This window comes from Protopterus annectens, chromosome 10.part0, assembly GCF_019279795.1.
Source record: "Protopterus annectens isolate FY-2018-M chromosome 10.part0, PAN1.0, whole genome shotgun sequence".
In the NCBI taxonomy this organism is placed as follows: domain Eukaryota; kingdom Metazoa; phylum Chordata; order Ceratodontiformes; family Protopteridae; genus Protopterus; species Protopterus annectens.
Window position 1 is genome coordinate 139,323,879 of NC_056744.1, and position 25,277 is coordinate 139,349,155.

At 37.6% G+C, this 25,277-nt stretch overlaps 1 protein-coding gene across 2 annotated transcripts in view; it reads left to right on the forward strand.

Annotated features, from left to right (window-relative positions):
- Positions 1-334: 334 nt before the first annotated feature.
- The window catches only part of AXIN2 (axin 2), a 94,107-nt gene continuing 69,164 nt past the window's right edge, over positions 335-25,277 (forward strand). For both annotated transcript variants that reach the window (XM_044085109.1, XM_044085110.1), the window contains exons 1-2: positions 335-1,201; positions 14,140-14,280. In XM_044085109.1, coding sequence (XP_043941044.1) covers positions 378-1,201; positions 14,140-14,280 — 965 coding nt within the window. In that variant the 5' untranslated portion in view covers positions 335-377. The remainder of the gene's footprint in view (positions 1,202-14,139; positions 14,281-25,277) is intronic.

A 25,277-nucleotide genomic window follows, 5' to 3' on the forward strand; every position in this document is an offset into this window, starting at 1 on the left:
TTCTGCATCCTAAGTCTTAATAGTTTAATTTGGACATACAGTATAAAACATCTTTATGTCATTCAGATTTTCCGTCTTCGTTTCTTTTTTTAATAATGTAATTAATGGTTAAACTTTAGGGGGAATATTTTATTTCACACTGCATTTGCCTGTGGTGCCTTTATGTGTTGTGAGTCCCACGTCAAGTTCAAAATGTTAATTATGTCTTCTGTATTCGGATTTAGATGATCTGGTTCTGATTAAACCAACGTTTTGTTTTTGTTGCAGAGAGAAGTATCAGAAGAGCCTCCACTGGTCTGAAAACGAGTGTGACCAGGTTGTCAGAGATTTCAAAAAGGGCAGGAGAACTGCTGAAGTTGAATCCTGCTTCTGGAGCCATGAGCAGTGTGTTGCTGATGACTCACCTTCCTGACCACAGCTCCAGGTTTCGAGAGGATGCCCCACGCCCCCCAGTGCCAGGAGAGGAAGGGGAGACATCATGCCAACCCACAAGCACTTATGCCATGAAGGGCCAAAGCAGCAAGGTCAGTAATGATTCATGCCCCCCACGGAGGAATGAGAATGGTTTGGGGGAACCAGAGGGCAGTGCTTGCCCGGACTCACCCTTGGCCAAGTGGACCAAATCTTTGCTTTCCTTATTGGGTGACCAGGATGGGGCCCATCTCTTTAAGACCTTCTTGGAAAGGGAGAAATGTGTGGACACTTTGGACTTCTGGTTTGCCTGTAATGGTTTCAGGCAAATGAACCTTAAGGATACCAAAACGGCGAGGGTGGCCAAAGCGATTTACAAAAGGTACATAGAGAACAACAGCATTGTGTCCAGAAAGCTGAAGCCTGCCACAAAGAGTTACATCAGGGACACTATAAAGAAGCTACAGATTGACTCTGTGATGTTTGATCAGGCTCAAACTGAAATCCAAATGGAAATGGAAGAAAATGCATACCAGCTGTTTCTGACTTCTGATATATACCTTGAATATGTACGGACTGGAGGTGAAAATCCTGTTTATTCTAGTGGGCATGCTATGGGAAGTCTCAAGTTTGTCTGTGGCTACCTTCCGACATTAAATGAAGAAGAAGAATGGTCTTTTTCAGACTTCAAAAGCAAACATATGAGTTCTGCTCTTGGACTTAACAGCAAAATGCTCCGGGCTACAACAGCAGAGATGAGAGCAGTCACAGAAACTGAGAATACCTACAGGTGAGGCTGTGTGATATGCACATTAGCAGTTTGCATTTCTAAGATTAGTTTATCTGTATTTATGTACATTAAAGCTTCGGTATTTAAAGAATGGCTTGGATTGGTTGTAGGGTGGGTGGGTATGTGTGTAGTCTGTTGGAAGATACCAAAAATGACAGATCCCCTACATGTTTTTGTTTGTTGATCTGTGAAGTTCACATTTTAAACGTGATCATGTGGAACGCATGTCGTGTGTGTGTGTGTGTGTGTGTGTGTGTGTGTGTGTGTGTGTGTACTTATGTGTGCATACATAGTTTTTATATGTTATTTGTTATGAATATACTGTGTTGGATCTTTTTATCTATAATGAAAAAGGAATTGTAGTTGTCTGTGATTCCCAGTTACTACATGGTCATCTACATTTTACTGCCAAAGTCATGGATTATGATATAGGCTTTGTGTGTTGCCTTATTATTTTGTATGTCCATTGTGTGTGTGTGAGATTTTATTTCTCCTGAAGGTCAAGTCGTCTGCCTTCCATTAAGTCTTCTGTGCATACATCAGTAAGGCTGCCCAGCCCTGCTCGTGAATGAAAGATGTGGTTACTAGCAACTGGCCCTTTGCTGCCTCCTAACTGCTTCCTGTCCTCTGAAAGAACTTGCCAGTGGGAGTCTGTGTTTCTTAATCTGTTGGAATGAAACTTGGCTTCAATTATCAATCTAAATGTTGCATTTCAAACTGTACTCAGGTTTTTTTTTCCTGCTTGCTAGTTCATTGTATGTAAACTAGTTGGGTAAAGTTTAATAAACAAAGTCATTCCATTTTTCCCTGCACCAGTTTATATAGTGATATATATTTGGTCTGTCTCAAAACTTAACGCAACCATGATAGATGACCGACCACTCTGTCACAGATTTACTGTGTACTGACTATTGATAGACTGAAAAGTCAGCATACTTCATCCTAGATAAGTTGGTGCTTAATCAAAACACTCCTTCAACAGCATAAGATGCAATGCTGGACTAAAAATGGAAAGATGAAGTATAATAAAATGATTTTTATTAATCATGGGCACTGCAAATTCATAAAGTGGTATATGACTGCATAGAGATGTTATTAAAGAGGGCATGCAAATATGTTATGCTTGGGACAAAAACAGAAGATGATTTGCAGCAAGTGTAACCTGACATCTGAAAACACTTTGCATGTATGCCAGTAAGGCAAGTCCTTACTGAGCAAGTGTGTGTGTGTGTGTGTGTATGTGTGTGCTCGCACGCACACACGCACAGGAATTCGAATCCTTACAGGCAGCTTGATGCAAAGCAGCACAGAAAAACAAGCCATCTGGGTGCAATTATTGCAACTTCTTTTTTTAAGTAAATCACAGGAAGACACCCTTAATCAGTTTTCTTTAAGTATGCAGGAATCCTTTGTACTTTTCCTCCCCAAGAACCTGATTGCTTTCTGCAGTAACAGTTGTTGCGTAAATAAAAAAAAAGAAAAAAAAAACTGTTAATAGTTAGAGCAGACTTTGTTCCTGGGCCACTCTTCTTTCCGAATGACACTGCAGAAACTGCATTTCTGCAGATCCCCAAAGGAGCATATAACCAATAGGATGTTGTGTTAGTAAAGAGAGGGGCTACATGTTCAAACTTTTGTTGGCTAGATGTTTAAACTGTGTTACTTTTTTTTATTTAAGCATTCATATAAAATTCCCATTTTATTAGTTGTTTTTATGGTTTTACTGACCCACTTACCTGTCTTTTGCCACTAACAGTCATAAAAAAGTAGAATCTGAGGCTTTAGCATGTGGTTTGATACCCACACTTTACTTATTGGATTTTGCCTTGCACTTTGTATCACATTGGTTAGATTAAAGGAAGGTGGAAACGAATTTTCTTTGCACACTTCATATTTATTTGTGCACACTTTCCATTTGTTTGTAGCCTGAAGGCAGTTTCAGGAATGTCTATGTCATTCTGTAGTGGTCTTACATATTTAGACAGAACACACGTGCACGCGCGCACAGACACACACACACACACACACACACACACACACACACACACACACACACACACATGCCTATATCTGGAATATGCAAAAGGCTTAGATATTTTAAGAATGCACAATTTTAGGATGAAAAGCTTGCGGACATAAATGAACTTTAAAGTTGTGGGTTTTCATCCATTTTACAAATGCTCTACTTCATAAACCTACTTCTTCATGTTTTCACAGTTTTATTGAAATTACTGGTAGACAGCTCCACATAGTTTTTAGAAGAATGTAATCTCAGCAGTACTAAGGACCGGACCGTGCAGCACAGCCCTCCAGCAAAGGTCATTCTCGTACTGCAGCCTACTTGTGCAGTTGACCCCCATCAGTATTCTGCTCACCATAGCACTGGCTTCTCCTGGTGAAGAGACCCCACATTCCATTTTTATTTTAGTTTCTGTTATGTTATTTATTTATTATGAGCTTTTTTGGAAAGGTCAGGCTTTATTAATGCTGGTGAAATGGTGGAATGCAACACAGCAGGGGGAAGAGAATGAAGTGTGCTGTCTATGATAGACTCAAACAAAAACTGTTGAATATGTTGGAAGATGGTAAGTATGCAAATGGAATAAAATAGTACTTCCCATTAAGGCAGATGTCCATCTCTTTTTTAGTCCACCCAGGCTTACTTCAGGCCAAAGGAGTGTGTGTGTGTGTGTGTGTGTGTGTGTGTGTGTGTGTGTGTGTGTGTGTGTGTGTGTGTGTGTGTGTGTGCTCTCACACATGCATGGGGGGAGGTCATGGGAAGATGAAAGACCTAGTAGAAAAGCTGCAGAGCCTGCTGTCACATTCCTGAGCCCCCTCCCCACTAAGTTCTCTGTAAATGACTCTTAATTGTTAAATTCATTCAACCTTGGCAGAAAACATAGGTCTACCCTTTGAAGCAAAAAGTCCAAAGCTTATTAAAGCTTTGGGCTTATAACTAACTGTTATATAAATAACTTAGAATAAACTGATTCATAATAGAATTAATTGAACCAAAGTACATAAAGGCTAGAACATTTACATCCGTTTTACTGTTTGGAGCCTAAGTTTCCTGGTGGTTCTTTGGGATGTTTTACTTGTCTGATAAACTGATGTTTTCATTTGTACTGCTAAAAGTGTGTTCATGTGCATCTCAGGCTTTTGTACATTACTAAATTGTCTTTGAATGTTTTATTTGATCTTTAACTTCTTGCCAAATAACTTTTGCACTCCCAATGACTCACTGTTTTACAGCTTTTGAAAATGGTCCACGAGGGTCAGTGCTCAACTGCAGTTAATTTTATTGCGTTTATTTTCATTTATGTCAGTTTGCTCCCTGTGTTTTATAGTTGCATTCTTTTATTTATTCCCAGTAGCTTGCTGTGATGGTGACTTGCCATTTTTGTCCCACTTTGGGTGGATTTATTTGGCAGTTATGTTACAAATTGGCAGCATCCTTCAATGTTAAAGCTAGATGATTAATCAGGAAAATAGTAATCCCCAGTTTCGGAAGTGAAAAGTATGCTGTGTTAGTATAAGGTGAAAGATGCATTGATCTGTGTGCGTAGCTTTTAAGTGTACCTCACTGTGAGGGATGTTTCTCATTTTGAGTGATAAAAAGTCTATGTTCCTTGTATTTCCACAATGAAAGAGTGCTTTATTTCACACAGTCACTGTCAGGAATTTTTTAACTAATACCCATGATAATTGGGTCTATGTGGTCTGCTGTTTAGGTGGTTCTTTTTCAGCCATGAATACTAAATTTCTTTCAAACGGCACTGTTTTTAAAAGAAAATTATATTTTGGCATTGTAGTTATAGAAGTCTCCTTAAAACATCCTGGTTCATTTCAGATTTCTTTGCATTATGGCAAGTCTTTCTGTTATCTTGTGGGAGTGCTGATTATGGCTTTTAAGGCTGTAGTGCAAACAGATGTGTATTGTGCATTGGTTTTGACGAGTTTTTCTTACTTTCCCTCAACTTTTTATATTGACACGTTTCTAACATGCTGCTGTTTAAAACTTTCCTTGCTGCTAACTAGTTTAGATACACTTTGTCCCTAGTGGGGTCTGTCCTTTCTTATGTGCCATTGCTCATAGGAATTTGAACCCTACTTCGGGATAAGATCGATTACAGCATGCTGTCTCTTACCTTCCAGATTTGCTGGGCTTGGATTTCCTGTAACTCTTGAATAATGCAGTTTTTGTTTTCCCCACTAGATGGTATGTTGAGATGGCAAGCTTGTTTTGTGTGTGTGTGTGTGTGTGTGTGTGTGTGTGTGTGTGTGTGTGTGTGTGTGTGTGTGTGTGTGTGGACACAAACTGTTCGGATAATCAAACAGATTACTAAACTGGATAAAAAACTTTGAACATTTTTTTTTCTGCATGCAAGAAAACACTTTTCAACCATTCAGTGATTTCAGTGGACAGTAAAGCATATTTTTCACACGCGAGCTAGCTACAAGCACAAAAACATGCTCAAGCGAATATGTATAATGTTTACATATTCAGACTTTATGATTTTTCCTACCAGAACACTTTGGAAGGCTGGTTCGTATAATTGACATTTCGGGTAATCATTCGGATGTTCGACCACCTACTGTAATTGTAGTCATGGAAGTACACAGGATAGCTCATGACTGGTTAGTTTTGCTTCCACCGTGATGTATACCTGGAATGGTGCAGCTTTCTAATGTAGTAATTTTACTATATGTGATCCATTGTTAGTAGTTTTAATATGTATGCTCCATTGTTTCTTCTGCTATACCACTGGAGGAGAACAGTTTGGTTAAGTGGTAGTAACAGTGCATGAGTTAGAGTAGAAATGTCTAACTGCTACTTCAAGGGTGGAAGGAAGGTGTGGTACTTTGAAAGTTTGAGTACAGATCTAACATTCTAGCTTCACCTGCTTTCCTGTACATTTTAGAATTAATCTTGTTTCTTGGTATACACTTTAGACAGAGCAGACTTTTTGATTTAGTTTTTTTTCCCCAGTTTGATTACAGTCCTATGTAGTATCATGTAAACATGCTGCAGCCTGCTGAAAATAATTTCAACACCATTTTATTCAGCAGCTTATGATCTTGTGCAGGATACCATTTCTGAAACAACAGCTTAAAACATCAATACTAAGTGTGTGTAACTTCCTGGTTCCAGTTTTCTTATACCTTAAGTGCAGTTGTCATACAGATCTTGAAAAGCATGCCAAATGGGTTAGTGCTGCTTAACCCATATCCAGATGTGCCTTATGCGTTTGAAATTATTGAAGCTCAGTGGATAATTCAAATTCAGAATGTGCCTGGATGTGATATAGTTTAGTTGTCCCTAGATAATTTCACATGCTTAGGACATACTACAATTAGAATTCAGGATGTTGTTTTTCACCATTTAAATTTAAAACTGATTTGGGGAGATGTATGTAGATTCACAATTAATTATAATATGCTACTGTCATCCGCTATAAGACAGTTCAAAGATGCCACATATAGTATAGTTTTAGAACCTGCAGCGCTTGTGTCTTTCATGTAATTTTTGCACATTTTTCTGCTCCGTCTCCCATTTCACAGAAGCTTCATTTTCTTGTACAGTTTGTTTATAAGGCATAACTGGAGAGCAGTTGTTCTAGATGCTGACATGAGAGGAATAGAGCTGAATATGAGGACCTGTGGCCCACCTAGTGTTGACCTTTGGCTTGTCTGCTGGTTCTTCTTAACCAACACCTTACTTTTTCTACCTTTTCTAAGAATCGCCTTAGGTCTGTACTTTGTATTCTCAAATTATGTTGCTGTTTCTGACCGTTACCTCTTCTGAAAGTTTTGTAGATTACTAACCACTGGCATGTTAAAATATTGGCTTCGTATTAGAAATGTACCTCACAGGATGCACAGTAGCAAGTATGACCCAAACCCCACCCACCATCCAACAATCAGTGTAAGTAAAGTAATATTCGTCCAGATGGCAGCAGGGATATTCTTTGTCTATTCTTAATTTGCCCTTTTTCTCAAGGTAGTGTGATCTCGGAGTTGGTATATTTTGTTTGTGGGGGGGGGGGGTGCAGGGGGGCTTGCCCTCTGCAAAAACGAAGGAAAAAATACTTGCAGTCTCTTCCATACCACAACATGCCCATTTCACCTGTCAGTCACTGAGGATAAGCCCACGTCTGTGCAGACCGGCCTGCAAGGTACTTTTCTAATACAATATCAAAATCTTGGGGCCACTAAACTTCCATACTTCAGATTGTATGAGTAATAGTATGTGGGTTTGAGAGTACCATAATCAGATCCAAGCCTTTTTTCATAGTAGCAGAAGATTCATTTTCATCTGTACAGTTGTATACAGATGCACAGATGCAGAAATGGTCGGTCATCATGCTGTGTCCCATCAGCTTAAACAAGAAGAAGCTTTCTTCAAAAGATGCAGGCAGTTACTGTCTGATGTTTTTCTTGGTCTGTTCCTTGTGCCATGAATAAGTATCTTCTCACATTTCCCTTCATGCCCCAGTAAACTTTACATTGTCACTTTCTGTTCTAAGCACTTTTTGTAAAATATTTCTCTCTGTGTCTGACCCTTTTTTTTTTACATTTACATGATTGTCGCTTAGGGTACAAGATGTCCCACATGCCCATTGTTTGCACTGTTAGCACAACAGGTAGCAAGTATGCCTGCCTTTGGGGCAGAAGGTTGTGAGTTCTACTCCTTCGGCATGTATACAGATTGCTGATAGTACAGTGCATTTTAAGGGAGGATGGGGGTGCGATGCACTTCTGAGTGTGTCATCCTGTGGCTAAGTATATCCTCCTGTGAATGAGATGCCTAGTCACTATGAACCTGTTGTCGATTTACCAGGAGGTAATTAATAATGCTATCCAGTCTGTCCCTTAAATGCATTTAACATAGTGTTCCCTTTCTGTCCTTACCTGTCTTAAGCATTTCTATCTGTCCCACACCCTGTTTAATGCTTCTGTGAATTCCTTACCCACCACCCATGCTAATCACCCATTCCATGGGTGCAAAGCCCTCTCTGTGAAAAAAAAATGCTTTTGTTTGCTTATTAGAAGTGCTGTCTGCTGTCCTTTTAAATCTTTTTTTCCCAGTCATTTTGTATGGCACTTCATAAGCATCTTGATTGGTGATAACAGTTTGTATGTTTCATTTCTCCACTTCTGGGCTGCTTGCTTGGAGAGGTGGATTTTTGTTTGTTACTGTTGTGATCTCATATATTAGATAAAAGTTTACACCATGTACTTTGTGAAATCTGGAAATCTAAAAATGACTGCGCTGAAGAAAAGAAATTGTGCCAAATAATATCTGTAGTTACAGGTGCCAGATTTTGCTCTTAACCTATTGCAACTTGGTTGCATTGCTGCCAGAGAGTAACATCTACAGACAGTGATGTTTATGCAGTGTTTGTGGTTCATTTTTTTTCTGTAACATTTTTAAGTGTTACTTTTCAAGGTCAGGTGCCAGGACAGATTTATGGTTTCTGTTAACATCTTAGAAAGTTTTAGCATTTTAGTATGTCACTTCCTTCTGGATGTTTTACCCTCTTACCTAGTAGTGTGTGTGTGCGCGTGCATGTGTGTGTGTTTTCTTAGAGACACTTTTTTTTCTTTTATACATTTTATTATCTAAGAAATCTATCTGTCCCACACCCTGTTTAATACTTCTGTGGATTCCTTACCCACCACCCATGCTAGTCACCCATTCCATGGGTGCACAGCCCTCTCTGTGAAAAAAATGCTTTTGTTTGCTTATTAGAAGTGCTATCTCCTGTCCTTTTTAAATCTTTTTTTCTCAATCATTTTGTATGGCACTTCATAAGCATCTTGATTGGTGATAACAGTTTGTATATTTGATTTCTCCTCTTCTGGGTTGCTTTTTACTTTGTGCTCCTGTTCTTATGTTTTGCGTGTGTGATGATGACTTCAGACTCTTCAGTGTACTTCAGTGATGTAGGCTTCTTTGGAAATTATCATCTGTCCTTAATTAGGTTTTTTAGCTTTGTTCTGTACAACAAAAATAGTAAAGCAAACAATAATTTGCTTTTGAAGTGTATTATATAATGTCTGTGCAACTTGCTGTTGCTTGGAGAGGTGGATTTTTTTGTCTGTTACTCTTGTGATCTCATATATTAAACAAAAGCTTACTACATGTACTTTGTGAAATCTGGAAATCTAAAAATTACTGTGCTGAAGAAAAGAAATTGTGCCAAATAATATCTGTAGTTACAGATACTAGATTTTGCTCTTAACCTATTGCAACTTGGTTGCATTGCTGCCGGTAAGATCTGCAGACAGTGATGTTTGTGCAGTGTTTGTGGGTAATTTTTGTCTGTTACATTCTTAAGTGTTCAAGGTCAGGTGCCAGGACAGATTTATGGTTTCTGCTATCATCTTAGAAAGTTTTAGCATTTTAGTGTGTCACTTCCTTCTGGATGTTTTGCCCTCTTCCCTAATAGTGTGTGTGCATGTGTGTGTGTGTGTGTGTGTGTGTGTGTGTGTGTGTGTGTGTGTGTGTGTGTGTTTTCTTAGGGACACTTTTTTTTCTTGTATACATTTTATTATCTGAGAACATTTTGTACAAAGAACACATAATCTTTTTCACGAATCCTTATGTAGAGCATCCTAGTTTCTACTTTGAGTTATTGTTTCACATTTATTTTCTAGGTGTAATCTAGTATTCCTCTGAACATGTTTGGGACTGCATACCAGTTCCATTTGTCTGTGCTTGTACAGGAATACTGCTGTGTTTCATTAAGTGATTGGGGGAGGGGACTGTATCAATGGGCTAATGTAATGGAGTTATAGATGAGTCACATTCTCAATTCTTTCACCTCAGGGTGGTGGACTGATCAGCCAGAGATGTCAGTTTTGAAGAGGGGTTTTAGCAGTCAGCATAGTAAATTGTACAGCAAGTCATGGGCAGTCCTAGATCAAAACACTTGCTTTAACAAGTATATTGCTGCCTCAATTCAAGGCACTTAAATTATTTTCTTTTGCCATAAGAATCAGACCAACTTATCGGCTTCTACCTGGTGTTTGTTTGTTTGTGTCTTTCGGCTTTTCCCAGTTAGGGGTCGCCACAGCGGAACTCCGGTCCGCTAATGATTGGTAGTTGAGTTTTTTACGTGCCAAGTTACCAGCCCTGATGCACAACCTTCAACGAAGGTACGCCCATTCACGCATGTCTGCATGCAGAAGACGCTAGCGGAGAATCGAACCGGACAGCGTCTTACTGTGAGTCAACAACGCTACCGCAGCACTGCCACCTGGCTCATGTCAAACCAAAAAGTTTTCTTTAAAATATTCTCATAAATATCAGTGTTTTTTTACTTAAAAGATTTTTATATGGAGTAAATTGTAGGTGATATTTAATTTGTAGTTGAGAAGGTTGGTTTAATGCTTCTGTAATTTTTTAAATTTGGCAAGCAACTCCAGAGCGCTAAACCCAGTGACCGTCACTGTCTTGCCAGCAATGCTGATAACCTAAATATCCTGTAAAAAGGAGAGGTTAATTTTCTGTAGATTACTGGCCACTCAAACAATGAGTCCATGTCATTGCATCATTGATTATTTTGGACTGCATTCTGCTTTTGTCTTGTTAAGGCCCAATTTGTAAAATCCAGCCAGTTGTCAAGTTATTGTTTTTTGTTTATCAGGCAAATGCGAAATATAGTACAGCACCTACTTTTCATGTATGATATGGGAAAGTACGTCACAGAGAATGTACATATTAAAACTTTGAAAACAGGTTATAGTGAGGGGAGAAAAAATAATAAAATGAAACTTCAGTGACGTAACATCTTGAGATAAGCCCATAATCCTAAAACTTTATGCAACGGTTTGGCAAAAAAAAGGCTCAGACATTACTATTGCACTGGTGAAAATCTAGGTGGTAAACCATGTCAGTCAAGTAGGATTGTGTGTTTTTGTCTGTCTTTTGTTCTTCAAAGGGTGCAGGCTGTGTCTGTTAAAATGTTCTAAGGTCATTTTTTGGAAACTTATGAACCCACCCTTGTCTTTGGAACATCCTTCATTGAACTCATTGACTGTTTGGTACCTCTTGGATTCCTTGCCGAAGATGAAGCTTGATCTGTGTCCACGTTTTCAGTTCACTTTCAGTTATTAAAAAAATACAACAGTACCGTGTGGTTTACTAATGAATGAAATGTGTTTATTGAGTCTTGTGACATTAGTACTGCTCCACGAGATGAAAAGATGTAGTCTATTTCCTTGTGCCAAAGAAACACAGACCTCCATGCCATAGATCAGCTGCTTGGCAAAGCATGTCTGTCTATTTTCTTGCTTCTTGGCTACGGCTGAGATTGTAGTGCACTAAAAACCTGGTTCCTATGTTTTTTGCATGACTTATACATTCTTGAAACTCGGGTCTATATCACATAGTCAAAGTTACGTAACTTTGAACACCTAATGGTCGAACCATTATGTTCGAAGTTACATAACTTCGACTACCTAAAAAAACAAAAACAATGGGCAACAAAATAAACTGATGTAAGTGGGGGGGGGCAAGCCCCCCTGCACCACACCCCCCACTACTTAAATATACCAACTCCGAGATCGCACCACATTGAAGTGAATGGAAACCTCCACCTATGGAGATTTCCATTCACACGCTCAAACTTTTATAAATTCAAACATATGGTCTCGACCATATGTGGTTCGAACTTGTAAAAGTTCGATGATGTGATAGGAACCCTTGGAACTCTACCTACATTGTGAAGAGTTGCTGTGGGCAGGGAGGTTGTTCTGTGTACCTAATGAAAAATAAAATTCTGTTGCTTTTGAACTGTTCTGTCTTCTCATGGACAGCACCTCCTCAGCTGTTTGTGATAAATGCAACCCTGCTGGAATGTGCTGATGTCATGAAAGCAAGTGGAAACAGCCATGGGACCAAGGCCTTAGTAATTAATTTTTCTTTTTGTTCCTGTAGCTGCTTACCATATAGGGTGAATGTTCTATTCAGATCGCTACATTTGCTGATTTATTTACTGATTGCCTTTTGTATATTGGAAAAGTCCAAACGGGCATACAGACCATTTTTCAGTACTGGCTGGGGGAGAAAATGTGTTATGGCAGTTTGAGCTATCATATCATCAGTATGAAGTCTGGTGGAATTGTCCTTCCATGTAGCTTGTTTTGCATATGGGGGTTGTAGTCCTGTTGCTGTCCAAGTAGAACAGCATGATTTCATCAGTAGTAGTCCAGATATGTACAGATGGTCACAAAGAACATGTGAGAAGACAACAGTCTGATGCCAGAAGCCTACAGAGTATAGCAGGTTGGCAAAATTGTTAATGCGTTTACCTTACAGACAAAAGGTACAGGGTATGTCACTGTCTGGTTATTAGCTAAGTATGTAAAGGTCTGCAAACAGATTGCTTAATGTTTACTATAAATTATAATTCAATTTAATTTATTTATTCCAAAAATCATTTGGTACTCTCAGTATGGAGAGGCCACAAGTACTAGATTGGTTAAATGGCTTATCCCAAAGGATACCAATAAAGGTTGTGGCAAACAGACTGCTCAGTAGTATGTGTTTTGTTTGTAGCTCATTGACTTAACTCAGAAAGCATAAAGACAATAACCTCAGAGTAAAAGGAAGAAGGCTGTGTGTCTTTTATTGTAAAACCATGCTCATCAGAACTTCAGAACTTTGTAAGTAGGTGAGGACAGATGAATTTTCATTTTTTTTATTTTATTTATTTTGTTTGTTAACTGGGGTAGTCCACCTGGATCCTTGAAAGATCAATTTTCAACAGAACTCCAAGGAGAAAATCTGCAAGGAAATTTAAAGAAATTTTATGAAATGCACATATATAAATCTATTTAGAATAATGTAGTTCACGTACAAGAAAAGCAAACATATATTTACAGCAAGTACTAAGGAAAATTTCACAATTACCTAAGTTTTGTGTAGTCTAGCTGTATTGTTTCTCACCACCTGTACCATCTGTTGGCTGTTGCCCCTTAATGCTTATGAGATTTCATCATTTTTTTGTGACTTATTAAAAAGTGCAAGTAGTGGTTCAATTTCACTTAATTTCAATCTTTCTTAGCCTGCTTAATGTCTAGGTTCAATTTGACGTTCATGAGAATTGATGAACTAGCCTTTGCTGTTCAACACTAAGTTAAACGATTATAAAGTCATAAGCCAGAAGGGTTTTCAGATCATTTCAGTTTACCAGCTGGCCTATTTCATTGTATACTACAGTCCCCCAGTTTTGTTCTAGGAGGGGCATGAATTATCACCTTTTCTTTCTTTGATGCTGTCAAATACAAGCACCTGTAGTTTTCTGCTTGTTAAGGAAGAACAAGAAAAGCAGAACAGGGCAGTGGTGCTAGTGCCGAAATGTGACACTATACCTGAGAGTGACTAAAGTCAAAGAAGTTATGCAGCCTGCAAAACAGGCAATAATGTAAGATATTCCTAGGTGTGATGCATAATGGATGGTAGTTGTTATGGAAAATTTTTAGGTCTAGCAAGAAGAAATTCAGCATTTGATCTGTGTTACCAGTCACCTTGTTGTCATTCCTTTGTCACAAGATACAAGTTGTGTACCATTGTGCTTGGGGTGGGGCAGTGACCCAACATAGCCGTTTCCATATTTCTGGCTAGCAATAACATGCCATTACTCAGTTTACTAGCAAAAACACTTAATATCTTTCAGCATGTCTGGCCTTGGTAATCTACAGTAGGATATGTATTTGGCTTTATTAATATTACAGTCAAATGGGGTGAAATGTATTAAATGACTTTCCTCGTTCTGGGACATTGGTCAGTCTTGGTTGCAGAGGCCAGTTTACTTCTTTATTAGAAGTAATATTGGGCACCATGTTTTCCTACCTAACAATAGATGGTCTTTCAGTCCAACTTCTGTTACAGGGTTTTAAAAATGCTTCATCTTGCTTTATTTTCTCAGGTCCTACAGACGACACAGTAATGATATCCCATGCCACATCAATTCTGGTCATGTTTTTGCACCAGCAACAAGTGCAAATGACAGTGAAATATCCAGTGACGCTTTGACGGATGATTCAATGTCTGTGACGGACAGTAGTGTGTAAGTATCAGATGTATTTTTTTTTGCTGTTGTGCAAATTCTTATCGCTACTCTATTCAGCAGAGCCCAACTAAGCTGTGGATAATGTAGTGTAGTTGCCTGACACTGGTGTCATGTCATATGGCTAAAAAGGTCATGCATTACAAAAAAAAAAAAGCTGAAGACTATTCAGTCTTGTCTGTGTTTTATGTGTGTAGATGTGTGCAGTGCTGAGGTGTTTGACCTGAAGTCACCTGATGTCTTCTCACTTCAGTACTGTTTCATTAGTTTTTGGCGGTATAGAGAATTAGCTATATTTAACAGACAAATGCCGTGTGCTCAGTATGTGCTACTTTTTCATGCCTGTACCTGGAGAGCTGCAAATGGGTTTATACTTTTAAGGATGCTTCTTATGAAGTGCTGCCAGGAAAATTACTTGATTTTGTGATGCTTATGTTTTCATTTTACTTCAAGAATTGTTATTTACTGCAGTGATTGGATGAAGTGTGGTCATCTTCCAGTGGAACCCCCCCACTCACGTACACACATATGCACAAACCCTGCAGTTTGGAAGAAAAGTATTGGTGCTCTTAAGTTGCTACTTTCTAATACTTTTGGTCATTTTAAAGGAAGCCTTTACAGTTTGGTCATCATTTCAATGTCCTGAAAGTGCTAACAGTTGCGGACCTTGATCATTTTATAAGACTTGTACACTGAATATGCAGTCATATAGGGAGGTTCCTAAATTGTTTTTTTTTTCTTTTCACTTACACACACACACACACACACACACACACACACACACACACACACACACACACACACACACACACACCAAAAAATAACCACATGACAATTCCAAAAAATGGATTAGACAGTAAAAGAATTTAGATTTGAGAGCAGGCCAAAACAAATCAATTTCTATATTAAGAAAATTGTTAAAGCCACAGTGTTTAAGCACACACACACACACACACACACACACACACACACACACACACACACACACACACACACACACACACAGTATTTTAAGAAAGTTGTATTTATGTCCCGTCTTTTTTTAAGTTTGTTTGAAAATGGGACAACTGTCTCATGGAATTCCTCTGACTATGCTACCCTTTTCTTCTGCTGAAGTCATTTTTCTGCTTTATGATGTCAGTCTATAACTAGGGGAATGCTTTTGATGTCTGGACCATAAACAATTTCATTTGAGACATAAAACAGACTTTTATGTCTTTTTTTATGACATAACTAGGTTTGGCAGTCAAAAAACCCCACAATTTTGTATTTGTATACACTTGTATTTAAAAGATAACAGAAGTCTTCTGAATTCTGTACCCTTTGAGCTATGTTTTGTATTCCAAGTCTGCTGTGACTCAGTGACTCATTTAACAGCACCAGAACTACTAGCTTGAATTTTCAGAGAACATTTTTCGAGTTCCATTCTACAAATGTGAAATCTCAACTTTTTTGGACAATAATATTGGTATAGCAGTTAACTGCCTGGTGCTATCTATCCATTCTTTCATCTTTTTTTATTGCCTTATTGAACAGCTAGAATTAAATGCAGTATACCCCGAGTTTTGTTTTTCTCCCTTTAGAGCAATTTGCTATGCTGCTGCATATAACCAGCACACGTCTTAGCTATGCTACTGCATATAACCAGCACACTGGTTAGCTATGCTACAGCATATAACCAGCACACTGCTTAGCTATGCTGCCGCATATAACCAGCACACTGCTTAGCTATGCTGCTGCATATAACCAGCGCACTGCTTAGCTATGCTGCTGCATATAACCAGCTCACTGCTTAGTTATGCTGCTGCATACAGCCAGCGCACTGTTTAGCTATGCTGTTGCATATAACGAGCGCACTGCTTAGCTATGCTGCTGCATATAACCAGCACACTGCTTAGCTATGCTGCTGCATATAACCAGTGCACTGCTTAGCTATACTGCTGCATATAGCCAGTGCACTGCTTAGCTATGCTGCTGCATATAACCAGCACACTGCTTAGCTATGCTGCTGCATATAACCAGTGCACTGCTTAGCTAAGCTGCTGCATATAACTAGCTCAGTGCTTAGTTATGCTGCTGCATATAGCCAGCTCACTGTTTAGTTATGCTGCCGCATATAGCCAGTGCACTGCTTAGCTATGCTGCTGCATATAGCCAGCGCACTGCTTAGCTATGCTGCTGCATATAACCAGTGCACTGCTTAGTTATGCTGCTGCATATAATGAGCGCACTGTTTAGCTTTTTTCACCCTTTTGAAATTTCTTTTCAGCTCTTTTTCCTCAGTGCACACATTGTTGGGTTTGTATGAAAGATTGTGATACTTTCAATAATTTTTGTCTTCTTGGCTCTCATCAACAAAAAGAAACTTCCTCCTGTAAAGTATACAGCGACGCACCACCAATAAGTGCACCAGCCTCTTCTTCTAAAAACAGAATTTATTCCAAACACATTGCCAGACAACTGCAAAAGCACTCGATAAAATAATTCAGTGTGATGTTAAGCGCTTTCACCCACTACAGTGTGGACTTCCTCAGAACCCTGAAAACCTAAACACACCCTTCCTTTATTTGAAATTTGGCACCATAATTTGCTCAATCTGACTTTTAAAGTTGTATACATAATATGCAAATTCTGCAACATTGTTCCTGAGCTAAAAATGATGTCAACATATGAACGAACTATTGAAAATGATTGAAAAAACATATAATCTGTATGTGCTACTAAACATTATATATGTAATAAATGCAAACCAAAAAAATATATATATATGTGTGTATATCTACCTAATAAAGAGCCTAAGAAGACAATTGATATAGTTGTATATTAAGTGCATACATACATACATATTGTCTGACACTATCGACAAAAAGTATAAAATTGCATCAGTGACAAACATGTGTATAAAAATGGATAAGTATAACAAACACTAGTTAAAAACACTCTATCTGAACCCACTCTGTTCCCCCTGATAATTCCGAAAATGTAATAACCGTACAAGCAATGTATAATTATTGCCATGATGGGACTCCAGGTTTCAAAATGTAAAATTAATAATATTCTAAAATAGCTTTACAAGAAATGTAATCATTCAGTCCAGGTGGATTCGTAGCATCTAGGAATAATTGCCACCATATCTCTCTAAAACCCAGTAGCATTTTAAGGTCACTCCCCCTAGGATCTATATAAAGAGTTTCTAGTATGGCGAATCTAAATTCGTGCGTGTTACCCATCTTTTCGATGTGCCTATATAATGCATTCTTAGTATCCTTCTTCCTGATACAATACATGTGATCGTATATACGTTGTCTAAAACTTCTTTCGGTTTTTCCTATATAAAACCCTGAACATACTGTACATTTTGCCATCTATATAATCATTTTTGTCTTACAATTGCCATACTTAAATTTGATCCTAGTGTGTCCCATATTGTCTAACGTAATACTGGCTACTTCAAGTATAAATCCACAGTGGTTACACATCCCACATTAGATAGTTTGTTATTTTTTGTGGTGGATATTGTTTGGTTGTTTCTTCCCAGATACCATTTTATATTGCGACCCATTTTAAGTACAATTCTGGGTCTAGTCCCTAATACATCCTTCCATTTAGTATCTCTCAATAATAAAAACCAATATTTTATTAATATATTCTTGACCTGTTCAACCTCGGTATTGAATGTTAATATACATGATCTCTCATATTGACTAATACTAGTTTGATTTCCTATACTTGTATTGCTTATATCACTTATTCTAAATCTATGTACAACTCCTGAACTCAGTAAGGGTTTATAGTTGGTACCCCATTGAGTAATGATATTTAAATCAATTTGCTCCATCACCTTGATGGGGTATCCCCTCTCTTCGAAAAGTTGAGTAATAAATTTTACCTCATCTACCATCTCTTTATAATGTGAGGTCATTCTTACAGCTCTTATGCATTGACCCTTGAATATGTTAAGCTTCATCTTCTCCGGATGATAGCTTCCATATTCTAAATAATCATTGGAGAAGGTACTTTTCCTGTAAATACGTGATTTTACTTCTCCGTCATGTTTCTATATAATAGTATCTAGGTAAAGTAGCCCTATGCAACTATACGCATGAGTAAATTTCAAAAATAGGCTACTTTCATTAATGAAATCTAGGAATTTATGTAAATTATCAATACTGTCATCCCATATAATATAAATATCGTCAAGAAATCTTGAATAATGTTTGATTTTCTTGAAATATTCACTAGTAAACAGTATAGTATCCTCATAGATATACACATATATATATTTTTTGGTTTGCATATATTGCATATATAATGTTTAGTAGCACATACAGATTATATGTTTTTTCAATAATTTTCAATAGTTCGTTCATATGTTGACATCATTTTTAGCTCAGGAGCAATGTTGCAGAATATGCATGTTATGTATATGACTTTAAAAGTCAGATTGAGCAAATTATGGCGCCAAATTTCAAATAAAGGAAGGGTGTGTTTAGGTTTTCATTGTTCTGAAGAAGCCCACACTGTAGTGGGTGAAAGCGCTTAACATCACACTGAATTATTTTATCGAGTGCTTTTGCAGTTGTCTGGCAACGTGTTTGGAATAAATTCTGTTTTTAGAAGAAGAGGCTGGTGCACTTATTGGTGCATTAGAAAAGTCTTTATAGGAAGGTGTCTGTAAACTATTGTCTTTGCTCTCATTCTGAAACTTAAGTACTAATTAATAAGACCTACTTATTAACTGGCAGGTACATTAGTACCATGTAGAACTGAGCATAGGGACTCCTAAACAAAAATGATTATTAGGTTACCATCTGCAGCCACAAGACCAAGTAAGTATCAATTTTTTTCTCATCACAAAGTGATTTTCCTTTCCTTTAATGTAGCTAGAAAAATACAATAATTTCAGCACGATCAGACCATTCTTGATGAAAAAAAACAACCCAAACTGCTGTCATTAGTGTTGTATATCTAGATCCCTCATTAGTGCATTACTTAGGTGACATAAGTAGTGAATCTATTTCACGATCTCTTGTGATATAGTTGGACCTATATGGTTGTACTTCTTACTGTTTTGTTATGTAGATGTTGATGTATGTAAGTATCGTGCCTTTTTGATTTATCGCTACAAGTAACTAGGAAGGAGACATTCATTGTCTACTGGATGGATGTACAGCTATGCTATAATTTTCCTAAATGTGATGTTAAGTAGAACCCAGTAAGATATGTTACCCTTTGTATAGCAAGGTTTGAGACGTTCTTGGCTGAATGCTTCTAATGTCTACAAGGAGTAAGAAAGTTTTTTTTGTAGTTCAAAAATTACCCATGTGGATATAGAAGCAGTTTTTCATTGCACTTTCTGTGCTTGTTCCTGATTTTTTTACATTTATAGAATTTGGTATGGATGCTTGCGTGTATCAGTGTAAAGTGCAGCTGGGTGTTTAGTTGAAAGGAGATGTTTCATTTGCTAGCTGTTGGGGAACCAGGCAGGATTATTTAAGGAGTGGGTTTCTGAATGTGTCTGTTTCGAAGAGTATTTGTTGAGGTGCACTGGTTCAACCTTGCAATTTGAGCAGCCTTGTTCAAGCAATTCCACTTTGTGAACTATAGTTCCATTTATTTGTGGCAGCACTTTCTTTTGTAAAGAACTTGTTTTAATGGGTATGCAGGTATGATTTTAATATGTTAAATGAAAAGTGTGGATCAAAGTTATATAATTAGTAATGTGTAAGAGTGAAGCATAACATTGCCCTATATTACTGTTTAGCAAAATATAATTCTGAGTTTACTAGGTATTTCAGAGGAGAGCTCAAGCTTCAAAAAGCTGACTTAGAAAGAAAGTGATGGGAAAAAAAAAACATAAGCTTCTTGGAAGCAGTCCCTCCTTTGTGGCATTTTTAAGCTCATTTATAAGGCCTTTAGCTAAACGGTTTCTGTTCGTAGTCATTTATTATCATTCATAAAATTATATGGGTACACAGAAAGTGAATCATTATGTGTGCTGGGCTGCATTTAAAAAGTGCAGGTACATTCCCTTGGTTGCTTAAGAAGTTATAATCTTCCATGGAATTTTAGATCAACAGTACAATAAACTAACTGTATCTGTTTAACTGGATATGTGAACTGATTGAATGATCACTTTCAGCTACAAACATGGACAAATGGTAGGCAAAAAGGAAGTAAAGCAAAATGTAAATGTAAAATTGTGTGCTATTGCACAGTACATATGGATGCAGAGGGAGTAATAATATATTTTTATGGTGTTGGTATGGCCATTGTAGTTAGAGCATACCTCCTGCACCATCTCACGGAGTTTACATGGACTGGTACCCTTTACAAGCTTGTCAACATTTGCTTAGTCATAGTTGAAGAAAACAGGGCAGTATGATCCAACCTGATTGACTCTACTACGTCTCTGAAATGCATTATGGGTGAGGTCTGTGATCTTAATCTCAGTGTCCCGCAAAAGTTTTGAAAATTATGAGCAAAATGCAGTGAATCTGTTTACACAGCTGCAGGGACCCTGGGACAAGCAAGTTATTGAGGAAAAAAATAGTTCCAGTGGCACAGTACATTTTACAGTATTCTCCACTTGTATAACTAGTAAGTAAAAGCAGCCTTCATGGATGCTATTAAGCCCTGACCTTAACTATAAGGGCAAGGCTAAAATAAATTGATGTGTACGGACAGTGTTGATATGCAGTTAACCAGCAAGTATGCTGTTGTGTCACTGTTAGATGTAGCTTCTAGCTTGTACATGTTTGTGTGATAAACTGGGTGCTAGAATATTGTTTGCTTCATTCCAGTTCTTGTGCTCATTTGGCCCTAACTATGTTCATAGGTTCATAGATTGGTACTATACTAACTACCCTTGTGGGCCATTTTAAGCCTAGCCAATTGCCCAATGTGAGAATCAAACCCTGCACCTTAACCATTATGCCAACCTCCCACCCATGTACTAAATATAATTTGTTCAGGGGGGTTTATCTGATAATTAAGGCGTGCTAATTAAGATTTCACCAACAGCAGTGATATTGAAGCCAAAAATGAGTGCAAATTTATTTATTTGTCTTTGTTGACCAATATAGTCCGACTGGGCAGAGCCTATTTTCATTGGAGGCCCGGGGAAAAAGCTCCAACACAGTACATTTATATTTACAAGGGAATTTCAAACAGTTCTCAGAAGAACAACAGGTACATTTCTCATTAAACAACAAAATAATTACAAGGTAGGCATATGCAGTACACTTTTTACATCAACAATTGTAAGTGTATACAGTTGTTCCAGCTGTAATTGTAAGTGTATACAGTTGTTCCAGCTGTAAAGTCTTGCAGAAGTAAATGGATTGTTATCATTTGCTGTTGGTTGCACTGCTTGTGAGTAAGGGCAAGGGGGATTCATTACTGCCTCTCCACATTTCACTGCCTTGACTGTTTTGCCAAAAATGTGCCATGAAACTGATAGAAAAGCATATATTAGTGCACCTAGCTGCATGAAGGTTATAACATGTTGCTTGACTTTTTGTCATATCCCGTTATTCTACTAACCTTTTAAGTTTATAAGAGCAACATTTAAAATCTGTCACTATTTGTGGGCATTTGTCCCTACAATATGTCAGGCTTTGTCCAGAATTCTTGCATTAAGAAGTTGAGAGGTTTGGTTCTCTACCCTTGCCTAACTGATGGGCAACAGTCTCTTTGTTTCCAAAACTCCACCTTTAACTCATTTCACTGCCTTGACTATTGTACAAAAATGTGCCAAGAAACTGATAGAAAAGTGTATATTAGTGCACCTAGCTGTATGAAAGATATGATTTGTTCGTTGACTTTTTGTCATTGAGTTAAAAGTGTTTACTTATTTGGGGATAGAGAATTGAGGAGCTGTGGGCTGTAGCTTGGCCTGAGTGCTATGCTTGTATTCTCTACCCTTGCCTAACTGATGGACAACAGTCTGATCCTTTCAAGAATTCCACCTTTAAAAGAATCATTAGAGGTCAGGAGACTTGGGTGCCAAAATGACCAACAAGGTCTTGAGAACTTTATAAAGATAAAAATGATTTTACTGTTTTTGCATGGTTGTGTATTGCATGGTTATGTGTTATATCTGCAGTCATAGTCACTTAACCAGACATTGTTCCCTGGTTGCCTCATAAAAGGTATTGTGTGTCCAGTGAGTTTACCTAGGGGTATTATTAATACATTTCATTCTGAAGACCTAGAATTTTGGGATGGTCATTTGTAAACCACTAAGTTTCTAGACTGTTCTTTATAAGATGAGTTAACTAGTAGTATCCTTTGCTGCTTCTGAATGAATGATATTGGATTAGGTATGTTTTTTATATTACTGGTTGGTTGGCCTTGGCTGAAATTTAATTGGTTTCAGAGAGAATGTGAAACTTTATTAGGTAACAGAACAGAGGTTTTGGCTGAGTCCACTGTGAACCATTAAGTAACATCTGGATGAAGATGCAACCAGACTGAAAAAAAAAATAAAGCATTTTTTTCAGGGACCACTCTTTGTCCTGTACCCTCATAGGGATGGGCAATCCCTCACATCCTCCAAACGTATTACACGGTCAGATAAACACAACAAGTGGAGAGATATGCCAAAAGAAAAAGATTTAGCATCGGTAAACTCTTCAAAACTACACCATTAGTAATTTCCTATGGAAACTAGTGACTGGTACGTTTATGTCACTGTATTGAACTCAACAGTTGATATCTCATTCAGACTAAGCTGAGGGAGGCATACCGAAGCTGTTTCAGACATGACCCAGCACTCTCACACCTGTTGACATGTATGTCAACCAGAGAAGTTGGTTTTGAAGTTTACAGACGTGTGCTGGGCTGCACAAGACCTCAGAAAAAGCATTTGGACATCACTAGTGAAGTAACATTAAAAAAAAATACAGTATACAGTAATAGAATACAAAACATTGTCAGACTCTGGTACTAATTTTTGGTAACTGCAGTTCTGAACTTCACTGATGTCATTTGATGTCATTTACAATAAGGTAACTTGAACTGTGATTTAAAGGTAATTGTAAAAAAAGAAAATTGGAAAAAAAATGAAACCACTGAGCTGCTGGTCTTTCACAGAATATTTTAATGTTGAAGACTTTAAAAACTTTATCAGAACATGATATGGAAACACACAAAAAAATGTTAAATGTAGCTAATGAGAGTACATTAATTTGAAGGAACCAACCGAAAGACTGATCTAAAATGACATCACATCATGTGACATACTAAAACATCTCATAAATAATTCAAAAGTTAACTCATCTGTGTAAGCTCAAAACTTATACCTTTGTAGTCTTAAAACACTTCCAATGGAGACGTCATCATTAATGACTGGAAAAACATTGTAATTTAATTTCAGCTGCCACTCACTACTAATTTCGAGATCACCTCACCTCAGATAAAAGGAAATGCTCTGATACACAGAGTTCTCAGAATTAGTACATGTTATTTCCCATTTTTCACAACTGTCTTCCATTCCCTTTCCCATTTACAGTAGATTGTATGGAGGATGTTCTAATCGCCACTGCAGATATTAATTTTTATACCATGGTAGCACATTGTGACCGGGTAGATGAGAACTCCATTTGAACAAGCTGACTTTCAATCTATTGTTTGATTGACAATATTTGTACAGTTGTGGAATTGGTCTTTCATATTATTTCATGCTTGATGGGCACTGATATCATCAAAAAAAAAGGGAAGTGGCTGTTGGAACAGTGGTTAATTCCATTTTATGCTAATCTAGTGTTGTGCGTGTTAAAAGAACTGTGTTTTACTTCCACTATCAACTATTTGCACATGAACTGCCAGTTCAGTGAATTTTTTACTTTTTGTGGTCAGGTTCAGAAGAAGTTAACAAGAACAACTAAATACACTTTTGAATTGAGCAGTAGGAGCAGTTTTTGAGATTATTGTTAAAACTGTCAACTGCTGAGACTGAATTTTTTTCAGTGTCAAGCTGAAAAAATGTCCTGCCAAAAATGTTTTATGTGTACCATTTATAGCAAGCCTTTCACAAACTTTGTGCACGATTCTAATGGGCATCCTTTTTATGTAAAAAACAAGAGAGTGTGTTTGCCTAGATTAATTTCAGATGATCAGACATTTAAAAATGAGTAAGGGTTTCTATCAAATTTGATTAATGATTGCGGCTATAGTACTGAGTTAGTTTCTAGTGTTTCAGGAGGTCTCTGAGAGACGTACCATTTGCACCCATAATAGAAGCACCTCAACTGGATGTTTGTAATGAAAACGATATATATAAAAATTGGAATATTTTAAGGGGCCATGCAGAGTTAAGGTTGTTGCGATGGTGAGTGTACTTTTATTAATAAATGGGCCAATGATATTAATTACGTTTTAGGAAATGACAATACTAAATTATGTTAAAAACTAACAGGCCAGTACATACCAATATGGTTGTTGCTGTTATCACAGATGCGCTCTGCAGGGACATTATAGTTATCTGCTGAATTAGAGAATGTGCATTGATTCCTTTACCTACGTTTCATTGCCAGACAGACTACAGGGACTGTTTATATTACTTTTTGGGACCAATGCGAAGCCTTTTACATGAATAAAACTTCTTGGAAGTTATACATTAAGATTAGAGAAGACTGTTTAGTAGTCAAGAAGAAACAAGTTGATAATGCCCTTTACAGGCATCTAATGGCTATAAAGGCTTTTGAAAATGTTTTATTTTTTTGTCCCGGATCATGTATTACTAAACACAGGAGGTGGACTCTGTGTGGCGTTTTTAGAATGAGAACTAGAGATGCAGTTGAAATTAAATGCCCCTGTTTTTACCGCCGACATTAATGATGGACTGTGGGTTTTAACGATAGTAAATGTCTTTTCATTGGCTGTATTTAATTGGATTTGTGATTTCATATGCTCTTGTGATGAAGTCTTGTATGTTTTATGATGAAATTTCTAAAAACGAAAATCATGTGCGACAGACCAGTGGTTCAGCAGTT